The sequence below is a fragment of the Nicotiana tabacum genome, chromosome 6 (genome assembly GCF_000715075.1).
Source record: "Nicotiana tabacum cultivar K326 chromosome 6, ASM71507v2, whole genome shotgun sequence".
NCBI classification, from domain to species: Eukaryota; Viridiplantae; Streptophyta; class Magnoliopsida; order Solanales; family Solanaceae; genus Nicotiana; species Nicotiana tabacum.
Genome location: NC_134085.1, coordinates 144777056 through 144789138, shown reverse-complemented (window position 1 = coordinate 144789138; position 12083 = coordinate 144777056). Strand labels below are relative to the sequence as shown.

General features: G+C 36.3%; 2 protein-coding genes across 3 annotated transcripts; one reads left to right on the top strand and one right to left on the bottom strand.

Moving 5' to 3' along the window:
* The first annotated feature begins 1255 nt into the window (after window positions 1-1255).
* Window positions 1256-8012, top strand: LOC107763129 (E3 ubiquitin-protein ligase SINAT3). Of its 2 annotated transcripts, none has more exons than XM_016581573.2 (3): window positions 1256-1725; window positions 6328-6714; window positions 7437-8012. In XM_016581573.2, the coding sequence occupies exons 1-3, from the start codon at window positions 1531-1533 to the stop codon at window positions 7797-7799; spliced, it is 945 nt and encodes a 314-aa protein (XP_016437059.1). In that variant the 5' UTR covers window positions 1256-1530; the 3' UTR covers window positions 7800-8012. The 2 variants fall into 2 exon arrangements, with proteins under 2 accessions (XP_016437059.1, XP_075111648.1); XM_075255547.1 differs by lacking the exon at window positions 1256-1725 and adding an exon at window positions 1770-1883.
* Window positions 8013-8525: 513 nt separating this feature from the next.
* LOC107763128 (pentatricopeptide repeat-containing protein At3g49240, mitochondrial) lies at window positions 8526-10962 on the bottom strand. The gene has a single exon (XM_016581572.2). The coding sequence runs from the start codon at window positions 10828-10830 to the stop codon at window positions 8812-8814; it is 2019 nt and encodes a 672-aa protein (XP_016437058.1). The 5' UTR covers window positions 10831-10962; the 3' UTR covers window positions 8526-8811.
* Window positions 10963-12083: the final 1121 nt, after the last annotated feature.

Genomic DNA, 12083 nt, shown 5'->3' with positions numbered 1-12083 from the left:
TTTTTTTTCCTTTTTCCGAAACTCATCTTCAAAATATTGTTTGGTTATACATTTCATTGAATTTTTTATGATGAGTTTCAATTTAACTTAAAAAGTATTTTTGTCATATCTCGCATTTTCTTTTATGGTCAAACGCCTAGTGATTCTAAGTATCTTGTTTATTTAAAGGACTTAGTCTTAACGTATCCCTTCCACTTTGTTGTGTTGCGTCATATACTTTTAAATTCCAGTCGAATTTTACCGATATTTTTTTAAATGAAATTTTAAACAAGAACGGTGAGAAATAAAAGATTTTTTTTTTCATTTGTCCCTTTGTTCACCTGCAGCCCACCGTCCATAAAGAAGTCGGCTCTTTTAAAATTATTTGTTGCTGGACTTTTTAAATATGTTGCTAAAATAAAATGGGTAATAATAACATCATTAGTTGTACCGAGGTATGACTTAATTCCTAATTAATCCATAAATGCATGTATATCATGCTGTTATTAGACTTTTAATAGTTTTTAATAGATCCACCGCAAAATAACCATATTTAATGATAAGAAAATTAAACAAGTCTAGTCTCATAAGTCATACTTATGTTTTAGTTAGTGGTGGAGTCAGAATTCTCAAGGGGTCCAAATATAAACAAGTAAATATATGAGAGGAAATATATATATATATATATATATACTTATACTTAAATTATAAGTGAATGCGATAACTTATAGTATCAAGTATCCATTAGATTGATATAAATATCAAATGTACTACTCCCTCCGTTCGAGTTTATGTGAACCATTTCTTTTTTGGTCCGTTTCAAAAAGAATGACCCCTTTTCTAAATTTGGAAACAATTTAGCTTAAACTTCAAAATTTACCCTCAACGGGAAACTTTTATAAACACACAAATACTCTGTACCCTATTTTAGCTTGTTTAGGACCACAAATTTTAAAAATCTTTATTTTTTCTTAAAATTCGTGCTCAATCAAACATGTTCACGTCAATTGGAAAAGAGAGATTAAGTAATTTTTATTTTTCTATCTGCAGTTAAATAAAATACGGATAATATACTATTTTCAAAAGACCAAAAAGGAAAAACAATAAGCGCCAAATAGCTGTATTGGGAATTTGCATATTGAAGTTGAACCCAAAAAATCACATCAAATAGGTTATGCAATAATTGTTTTTTAAATATTCGCCAAAAGCAACAATTAGGAAAAATCATTGGCCGTCAGATAAAGATCTAACAACAATTTATGTCGGGAATTTAACGGTGATCCTCATTTCTCTCACACAAAGTTCAGGTGCTCAGAGAGAGAAGAAAAGAACCTCTTTTTCAGGGAAGGAAAAGGGCTTGTTTGGTTTGGTTCTTCCTCAGAATCCATAAAAAAAAAACTATCTTTCCTTTCTCTTCTCTCTTTTTCCAGTTTTTTTCTTTCAAATTCTATTTTTAAGAAATGTGAATTTTGAAACATGCGATTTGTGACTTGTAAATTATTGGGTGGGGAGAAAAAGATTGAATCTTTTTTCTGAATTTGATAAGAAGGAATGGAAATGGAGAGTATAGAGTGTGTGTCGTTATCTGATGGCATAGAAGATGAAGAGATCCAGTCTTCTTCTGTGCATCAATTTTCTTCTGCAAAAACTCACAACATTATTCCTTCCGGAATTGCCCCTACCAGTGTCCATGAATTACTTGAATGCCCCGTTTGCACCAATTCTATGTACCCTCCTATTCATCAGGTCTTCTCTTTTTTATTTTTTCTCTTGACTTTTCAAATTACCTATTGGTAGTATTTTTGTCCATTTTATGAACGTCTGTTTTTTAGGTCTTTGAATTTTTTCGATTATTAGTTTTTACTGTTCTATTGATGGATAATGATGCAAATACGTTGGAAGCGGTATGTTGATCTTTGTGCTATTTGTTTTACCTTAAAGGTGATTTCTTTAGAATTTCGAGTGCTTTTTCTACTGCCTTTAGGAATACTGTGAAAACTTTTGGTAGATGTAAAGCAGATAGTTTGACTGTGGTATGCTGATGATTATGGAAGTTTGCCTTGAGAATTTGATTAGGTTTTTATCAATTTCATAAAGATTGAACAATTTATAATCAACTTGCCGCAACTTGAGTTCTTGAAAATGACTGCAGATTATAATTTATAGGATATGCGATATTACTTTTGACTGTTTGCCAAATGACGGCAACTGAGTTTGACTATTCTGCAATTGGCTTACTTACTTAAATCTTTTATGAATATGAGGAGAGATGATTTGCTGCCTCATGCCTGTCCATTAAACATATCAGCCTTATTCTGTACTTTAATTTTGAATCCTTCGATGAGTAGGTAAATGAGAAAGGTTAGTCAGATCCTCGTATCCAAGGGTATCTTCCAGCAGTCAATGAAGTGGGTGAAAACTATAATTCAGATTGTAGCATAGATTTAAAAAAATGTTAAGCATCATTTGACTTTGAATTGCGAAACCTTGAAAAAAAAGTAAGGACCTCTTTCCATCCATAAATTCTCTTCCTTATGCTACTTTCAGCTATCTTTCTTAACTTGCTCCAATCAAAGCAGCTTGTAAAATCCGACCATTGTCTTATTGAGGCCCATGGGTACGGGATACAAACGATTAAGAGTTCTTGCTTAAAAAAAAAGTACTAACTGAGAGTGGTATCTATCCTGACTTTCAAGTAACGCTTGATTGAGGGTGATTTCTTTTTATTTGTTAAAACGTTGATGGGAGAGTTACCTAACACCGGATACCAAGTATCTTGAAGCCAAAGTAAATTGTGTCGACTTATGAGATATGACCTAAATTAGGCCATGTGCAAATGGTGGCTAAGTATTCTCGAAGGCAAAGTAAATTGTGTTTAGTTAAAGTATTCTTGGAGCCAAAGAATAAAAGTTTTTTAAAAAAAATTTGGACACCAAGAACATGGTTTCCCTATTCATTTCTATCCATCCCATTCTCAATTACAAATCTTTTGTATTATCTCGGGTTTATAGTTAGTTAGAGAGTTTAACATATTTCACAAGAATAGTGTTGGGAAATGACACTACCCGGAATCCTGATCCTTACAAATTGGTACTAGTGCCAAGTTAATCCAGGTTGTCCTACCAGTCACCAAGACGGTAATAGAGACTTATGTTGAGAAATTTGACCGAAATGCAAGTTTTAGTATGTTGCGGCTTAAGATGGAAGCTATCGTAATCCAAGATTGATAAACTTGGCGCTACACGAAAAGGAGAATAAGCCAGAGAAAATGATGGACGAGGTGTTTGCTAGCATTGATAAAAAGGCAAAATCAAGTATTATATTAAATCTTTCTGATGAGGTTTTACGTGAAGCGCTTCAGAAAACCATTGTTAAAGGCATGTGAGAAAAATTGAAGGCCTTGTATATGAAGAGGACAATAGAAAATAGACTCTACTTGAAGCAATTACATGCTTCGTACGGTTAAGGTACTTATTATGCTGACATATCGACACATTTTTATTCCATTCTTATGGATTTGAGTAAGATTGGTGTTTCACATGACTTTTGTCTATGTATTGTCATTATAAGGCTACTACAATAACAAACACAATGCAAGTCGATAGTGACGGTAAGTAATGCAAATAAAGGAGGCACAAATTTACGTGGTTCGGTAAGTGATACCTAACCCACGGGTTGAGAGGAGCAATTCTACTATATCGACAGTTACACAAAAGAGTGTACAAAATTAGAGATAAAACTCTAATAATTCTAGAAACCTCACTACATTCACTTACATAGAGGCTCACTCAAAAGTGTTTCTATGGAATGTATTGAACTCTTTAACTAATTACAGAACCAGGAATGTTATAGAATACAGAAATTTGTATTTGAGAACGGGAGGGATAAAAATGAAGTGAGATACCTTTTTTTTTTTTTTTGATGAAGTAATGAATTTTATAGAAAAAGGCATCAAGAAGATCCAAGAAGTACAAGAAGGGGAAAGAGTCAGCTTTGATACAAAAAGGAAAAGAAATACTAGGCTAAAGCAAAAGAGCTTACAAAATACAAAAAGTTAATATGGCAATCTACAGGGGCTAAATACTGCCAACTAAATAACCAAAGGAGACATCTAGCTTTAAGTGTGTGTGTTGGGGTTGATATCCCATCAAAACATCTGTGATTCCTTTCTGGCCAGACACACCAAAAGATACAAGCAGGGATCATCTGCCAGACTTTCCTGATGACTCTATCAACTTTCCAACCAGACCAGCATTCATAGACTTCTCTGATGCTTTGTGGCATGACCCAACTGAGACCAAAGATAGAAAGAAACATGCACCATATGTCTGAGGCAACTGAGCAACGTAGCAAAAAGTGTCTGTTGGACTCTGAATGTTGCCGGCACATAAAACATCTGTTAATAATTGGCATACCTCTTCTGTTAAGGTTGTCCTGTGTTAAACAAGATTCATTAAGGGCTATCCAGCTGAAGCAAGTGATCTTTGGGGGAAGATTTGTCTTCCAGATGTACTTCCAAGGCCATCTATCAATGATTTCATTAGTTGAGCATAAATGAGAGTACCCTGCTTTCACTGAGTAGAGGCCATCCATCCACTTAATATTGTCAGCAATGTTGTGGTTGACTGAGTATCCCTCTAATTTAGCCAGGAGACTCAACAACTGTGGAATTTCCCAGTCTTGGAAGTCCCTTCTGAATTGGATTTGCCAGCAATTGTCTTGCCAATTCTGAGAGAGAGAGGAATCTTGATCATTAGCTATCTGGTAGAGGTCTGAGAATTCATTCATTAGGACAGTCCCTTGTAACCATCTATCCTTCCAAAACCTGATGTTGATGCCATTTCCTAACTTGAAAGAGGTATTCATAGAGAATTCATTCCAAAGTGAGATACCTACTTACAAGAGAATATTCTTTGTCTCCAATTATAAAAGAAAGAACTTTTATTCTTTGGCTACAAGAATACATTGGCTCCACACAATTTACTTTGGCTTCAAGAATAATTAGCCACTACACAAATAATTTGGACATGGCCTAATTTAGTCATATCTTAATACTTGTGCTAGTTGGAGGTATACGAAGTTGATTGAACTGTGCAAGTGTGTGCAAGCAGACCTCGACATCACATAACAAATAAAATTAGTCTCTCCCTTTAGGGACTTAGTATAGAAGCTCTGTAGGGGAGTTATATTGTTGTCATATCTGCCGGCTGTGTAGATTGGTTAGTCATATTTTGCTTATTATTGCTCCTTGAAGCTCATTTTCTTTGATTGAGATTTGTGCAGCCTTACTAGGATCGTACTCATTATATAGGGTCAAACTAGTGTGGTCTTAGAAGCTTGGATGAATTTGGTCCCATAGATGTACATCTATGGGATAGGATTGTCAGGAAAATGAGGTCTCTGTCAGGAAGGCACTCAATCTGTGGCAGACCCCATAAACCCTACCACCCTCACCCCATCCAAAGATAAATAAATAAAAACATGAAATTCCTCCTCGATGGGTAGGAAGTGAGACTTAGGGAGATGGACAAGCAACTGTGTAAGATAAGTTTGATGTGTTTGTAATGACACATCAAACTTTCTTGGGCAAACTGTAATAGATAAGTTTGACTTCACTCTCTGTAGTCATATCCAAATTTTCTTGAACAAGTTATAAATGGTGTACTCGCGCTGGGAGTAATTCAACTATGCCCTTCCAGGACATACCGAATACCACTGGGAATAATATGCTGAAAGTAGAAATTCATCAGCATATATAGTTATTGTCTTTCTATTTCATTTATAGTAAGCCTGTCAGTTGGTACAATCTCAGAGTATATTTCAGGTGACATGATTCTTTATAGTTATTTCAGGTGACTTGATTGACATTCGACATTACTTAATACTGAACGCACTAGGAATTCTATATGCAGAAGTGGAAACTCCTCAGCATATATAGATGCTGTCTTTTTGTTTCATTTATAGTATGCCTGTAGGGACCAAGCTGGAAATTTGTCACTGATACTTTGCCTACCAAATTATTGTCAATTAGTAAAAGAAGGCTTTGCTGGCTAAATCTTATAGCAGCCTGCTTTCCTACATCAGATAGAGCGGAAATGCATGTGCCTAGAGAACGTTGAGCTTGTACAACCACTAATGAATATGTGCCTTCTCCTTTCCCTATAGCTTTTCTTGTTTATTAACATTTGTTCCTTAAGATTCTCGTTGCTGTGAGTGAACTGTTTTTTTGTATGATAGTTTGGTGCATAAAGTGAGTGACCAATGATAATCTTCGATGCTTTTGTTCGTTTAGTCTTTAAATTAGAGTACATAGAGTGGTGAAGACTTAAAAGTTTGTTTATTTTGCAGTGTCATAATGGACACACGCTTTGTTCTACCTGCAAAACGAGGGTGCATAATCGTTGTCCTACATGCAGACAAGAACTTGGTGATATAAGGTGCTTAGCACTTGAGAAGGTTGCAGAGTCACTTGAACTCCCTTGCAAATATTATTCTTTGGGGTGCCCAGAAATATTCCCATATTACAGTAAGCTCAAGCATGAGGCACTGTGCAATTTTAGACCATACAATTGCCCATATGCTGGATCAGAGTGCTCAGTGACCGGTGACATCCCTTATTTGGTTGCACATTTAAGAGATGATCATAAAGTGGATATGCACACCGGATGCACATTCAACCACCGTTACGTGAAGTCAAATCCTCGAGAAGTAGAAAATGCCACATGGATGCTGACGGTAAGTCCAGCTATATTTTTAACTTTTTGGAGTTCAACGATAATGGTGACCGATGAACATCATGTGTCATTTTTTTCATTGCTTTTCTTGGATAATGAAGCTTTTAAGTTTCCTTTTCATCCACCCAACTAGCTGACTAATAGACCTGTAAAAGTTCTGTGGATGAATTATTCAAATTTGGAAAACTTGGATAACCAGATTAATCTATGACATTCTGTAGCTTTTGCTGTAATGCCCTGCATTATCTTCTTGTTCTCTCTTTCTGTGCTCATCTTCTCTTTTATAGGGTCTTGATTGGTTCCTGGAGATTCTGTTTTAAGGAATGTGTTGGACAATATTATACTATCATTTTATTGAAAGGTTAAAGGTTCTTATTAGTTGGGTATTGAGTTTCTGAAAACAATGAATGAACAAGTGCATCTTATCACCTAAAACAAAAGTGCTCCTTATGATTGACCTCAAATAAAAGAAAAACTGGCCTTTTATGAGTTAAAGGGTGTACATTTTACTTTGATACATTCAAATACAACATAGTTAGGGAAGAGTTCTGAGGCATGATGTGTTTTAAACTTTCTCTAGACATCTTATGGTGGCACACATTCTGAATAATTCCACTTTTGCCTCTTAAGACAGTGGAACCAGAAAAATTCTCCTCTCATATATTTCTATTGACGTATCCTAAGTACATTCTCATTGACTAAACCTTATTGCTCCTTTCTCAGGTCTTCCATTGTTTTGGGCAGTATTTTTGTCTCCACTTTGAGGCCTTCCAGCTTGGAGTGGCCCCTGTTTACATGGCCTTTCTACGATTTATGGGGGATGAGACTGAGGCACGCAATTACAGCTATAGTCTCGAAGTAGGTGCGAATGGTAGAAAGCTCATATGGGAGGGAACACCAAGAAGTATTCGAGATAGCCACCGCAAGGTCAGGGACAGTCATGATGGTCTTATAATCCAACGTAACATGGCACTTTTCTTTTCTGGCGGGGATCGAAAGGAGCTAAAACTTCGAGTTACTGGAAGGATATGGAAAGAACAGCAAAATCCAGAGGGTGGAGTGTGCATACCAAATCTCTGTAGCTAATTTATCTTTCGGGGTGATTGTTTTTTCCCTTTACTTTTTCCCTCCCCTATTTTTTTCCTGTGGATGTATGTGCATGTGACAGTGGGTGTAAGAGACAGACAGCAATCTGTTTGTACCGTCGCAAATTCATGCTCTGCCCGGCTACATATCATTGTCCTGAAGATTTAGTTGTATCAATTGTTAATAACCATGTTACAGTTTCTTGTGTTTGTAGCTTCATCTCGAATGATTAATGATAGTCAAAGACAATCTAGATCAGGGTTCATTGGAATGATTATTCTATCGCCTATGGCTGTAATAAAAGATAATAAGAATAAGCAAAATGCTCAAAACAATAGTGTCCACTACAACAGTTTCCATTTGCTCTCCATTAAAACAAAGGCCATCGATAATTCCTTACTTCTCAAGTTTTGAATTTTGTAATCCCTTTGATTGTATCCATAATAAAATCTCTATGATAAATCTAATATTGGCAATAATAGTTCATGCCGCCAAATAATTCAAAGATAAACGTAGTGCAAGATTCCTAAATGAAAAGAGGCCAACCCCATAACAGATCAATAATCTTTTTTAATTAAGAACAGATTACAATATAGAGCCTGCAGTTTGTTCACATTATGGCAGTTGCTCTCTGCTTGAAAAATGTTATAGCCACGAGCATTCAGACAACCAGATTGGAAGCTAATGCCTCATAACATTTAACTATGTCAATAACACTACCTTGTAGGTAAACCTACAATCACAATATAACTTGTGTATTAGTGTAACAAGAAATAATAACAATTAGATTCCACCATACATTGTTGCATTACAACTTGTCGCCCACCATTTACTTTAAAGATGATATAGAAAATCATTCATTTCATTTTCATCTAAATTACACAATTAACCACCAGCAATTTATCAAAAGAGGATCTTATTTCATGCTTGCAACTGTGACAGCATGAAAAGAAACATGCTATTTTTCTCATTAGTTGCGACCAACATATTGCAACTTCATGCTGCTATCCGATCAAACTGCACCATCACTTCTAGCTTCTGTAGCAGCTAGGTTCTCAGCTTCTGCACCATCACTTCTAGCTTCTGTAGCAACCAGGTTCTCAGCTTCTGCACCCTCACCAGAAGAACTAGCCTCGGCAGCAATTTCTTGAGCACTCACCTCTTCTTCAGGGACCGCTTGTTTAACATCATCATTGTTGTTCGCAGCCTCACCAGCAGTTGTTGACTGCTCTTCGGGCTCCTTATTTCCAAACAATTTAGGACTATTTATCAAAGAAGAAACAGCAGCTCTTGCACTCGCCTTTGCTCTTTCAGCTGCTTCAGCTTCTGCGGCTGCAGCTTCTTTCTTCTCTCTTTCAATGTCATCCATAAGCTTGGTCAACTCCTCGTCTCTACCTTCCTTCTTCAAGGCTTCTCGAATAAACTCTTGCAACTCATCAGTGAAATCGGCTGGATCCTCCCTTAACATTCTATCCACAATCTTAAGCACCTCATCATGCTTTCCAATCTCGAACAATGCATTCATCATAAACTTGTAGCTATCATCATTCATCCTCAGCTTTCCCATCATTAAATCAAAAAATGATTTTGCTTCATCAACTTTACCAACTTTAACCAACCCATCAACCAACCTATTATAAACCCCAAGATTGGGCCTCAATTTAGCATCAACCATAGTCTTAAAATACATGGCAGCATCATCAGGCCTATTTTCTTTAAAGCAAGTATCCATCAACAAAACGAACGTGAACTCATCGGGGCTGACCCCCTTCTCTCCCATATCCTTATAAAGGTCCTCAGCCTCACCCAACAAGTCGTTTTTGCACAACTGCTCAATCAGATTATTGTAAGACAACGTGTCTGGTCTACACCTCTTCTCACCCATGCTGCTAAAAACATCAATTGCATCTTTAAACCTTCCCAATGCACAATAACCATCCACCATCACATTAAAGCTACCCAAATTCACAGTCAATCTTTTAGGAGGATCATGCTCATTCAACATCCTATCAAATAACTTCAAAGCCTCATCAAACTTCCCATTCTTGCTTAAAGCATCTAAAACATAGTTAAACGCCACTGCACTCATCTTAATCTTAGAATTCGCACCCACAGCTTCCTCATAAGACTCCATTGCCTCCTTCTCCATTCCCCTCAAAAAATAACCTTTCATTAAGCTCCCATAAACCACTCCATCCGAAACATACCCTCCCATTTTCTCCTTCAACTCCTCATAAAGTTCGAAAACACCATCCGGGTTTGAACCCTTAGCTTGTCCAGACATCAAATAACTATACACAATTGGGTCAGCACTAAAACCCTTAGACAACATTTCCTCCTTCAATTCCAATGCCCTATCAATCTTGTTATTATCAACAAGTCCTTTAATAAGTATCCGATAAGTCGTAGGTGAAGGGTTAAATGGTGCATTATTAATAAGCTGTTTGTAATGTTCCATAGCCATATCAGTTTTACGGCAATCCATATAAGCCGTGAGGAGCAGATTGTGTGTGACGATGTTCGCCGCCACGCCAGCCTGCGTGATGAACCGGTGAAGTGAGAGCAGGTCGGAATAACGGGACTGACGGAGCTGTGCAGCCATAACGGCGTTACACGTGAAGATAGTGGGTCGGCAATTGGAGTAAACAGAGTGGCGCGTGTACAACGCCGCTTCTTCTAGATCATTCTCACGAATCAGTTTGAGAATCTTATTATGGAGATTGAGTCTATTTCCGGTGAGTACGGAAACAGTTTCGGGGATTTTCGGGGCATTAGGGTTATTGGCGGAGCTAGGGTTTTGAGGGGTTGTAGGACGAGGTTGGTGCTGTTGGCGGAGGGAGGATAGAGGAGGTTCAATACGGAGGCGTCGCTTGCGTTTACGGCGTTCGGCGGCAGCTTCTTCTGGGGTGGCGAAGGAGAGGAGACGGAGGGAGATGAAGGAAGGTGGTGGTGGTTGAGGGCGGCGGAGATAATGGGGTTTAGCTAGGGTTTTGAGGTGATGGGTGAAAAAGGTGTGTTTGGAGAGAGCCATTTGGAAATGGTGCTTGTTTGAAAATGGAGGGGAATAGGGTTCTGTCAGGGTTTAGCAGTAGCAGAAGATTGGAGAAACGATAGAAAAGTGTAACAGGCCGGATTCTTCATCCAAAAGCCCAGAGTAAACTCCGGATCTTTTCACAAATAGTCCGTTTACTTTTTAAATATACTATTTGAAACTTTATTATCCACACTACTCAAATTTCAATTTAATTATATGATCATATACAATTTAACAATTATATACAAATAAATTTTAAATGAGTATCCCTTTATATTAGGAATTGAATAAGAAATATAAATTATTTCATTATCCATAATTGCCCACTCTCTCTGTCTTCGTCTCTCTACTCTCCTTCTCTGTTTTTTCTTTTCAATTTTTCTTCATTTGATGTTCTTTATTTTTATGCTTTCTTGTTGTATAGAGTTTTAATGGAATTCATCAATGGATTTCACTCGTTTTAACTTAGTAATTTCCTTTCATGCTGCATAATTGGTGCTCAAATTAAAATTGTCAATCAATAAATTTTGAAAGTGTTTGACTCTCCACCATTGACAGTCATTAAAAATCTTTGAAGCTTTGAATTCGAATTTGGAGTTTTCAAAAATCATTATTGGTTTGGATTGCGTGTTGTTGCAAACAATTGGGAATATTGTTTGGAGTTTATATCTCAATTTTGAAGGTGTTTGATGAAGATTAGACTTGATTTTGGCTGAATTTCAGATTGAAACTAGAAGAAGAAGAAGAAGAAGAAGAAGAAGAAGAAGAAGAAGAAGAAGAAGAAGAAGAAGAAGAAGAAGAAGAAGAAGAAGACGACATGACGTACAATATACTTACGAAATTGTGTAAAGTTATATTATCATTGTATGTAAATTGTATTATGTTGTAATTATATATTTTTTCTATTTGAGTGTTGTATGAAAGCTGAACAATAGTTGTATAATGTATGAATCATTGTATAAAATTTGTATTTAAGTTATCGATACAATCTTTTTACATAAAGTTATTGAATGTATCAAAATTGTATTAAGAGAGTAAGTTTTGATTGGAATTTTAGAGAGGAAGAAGCACACACCACAAACAAAAATATACAAATCAGATACGAAATATATACAAAGACATATTGTATAAAATTTATATAAAAATGCATTTAAGTTGTATGATATTGTAGTTGTATATAACTGGGTAGAAATAATGTATGAAAGTTGTAGATAAGTTGTATAATATATAATTAGTTGTATAAAATTTAT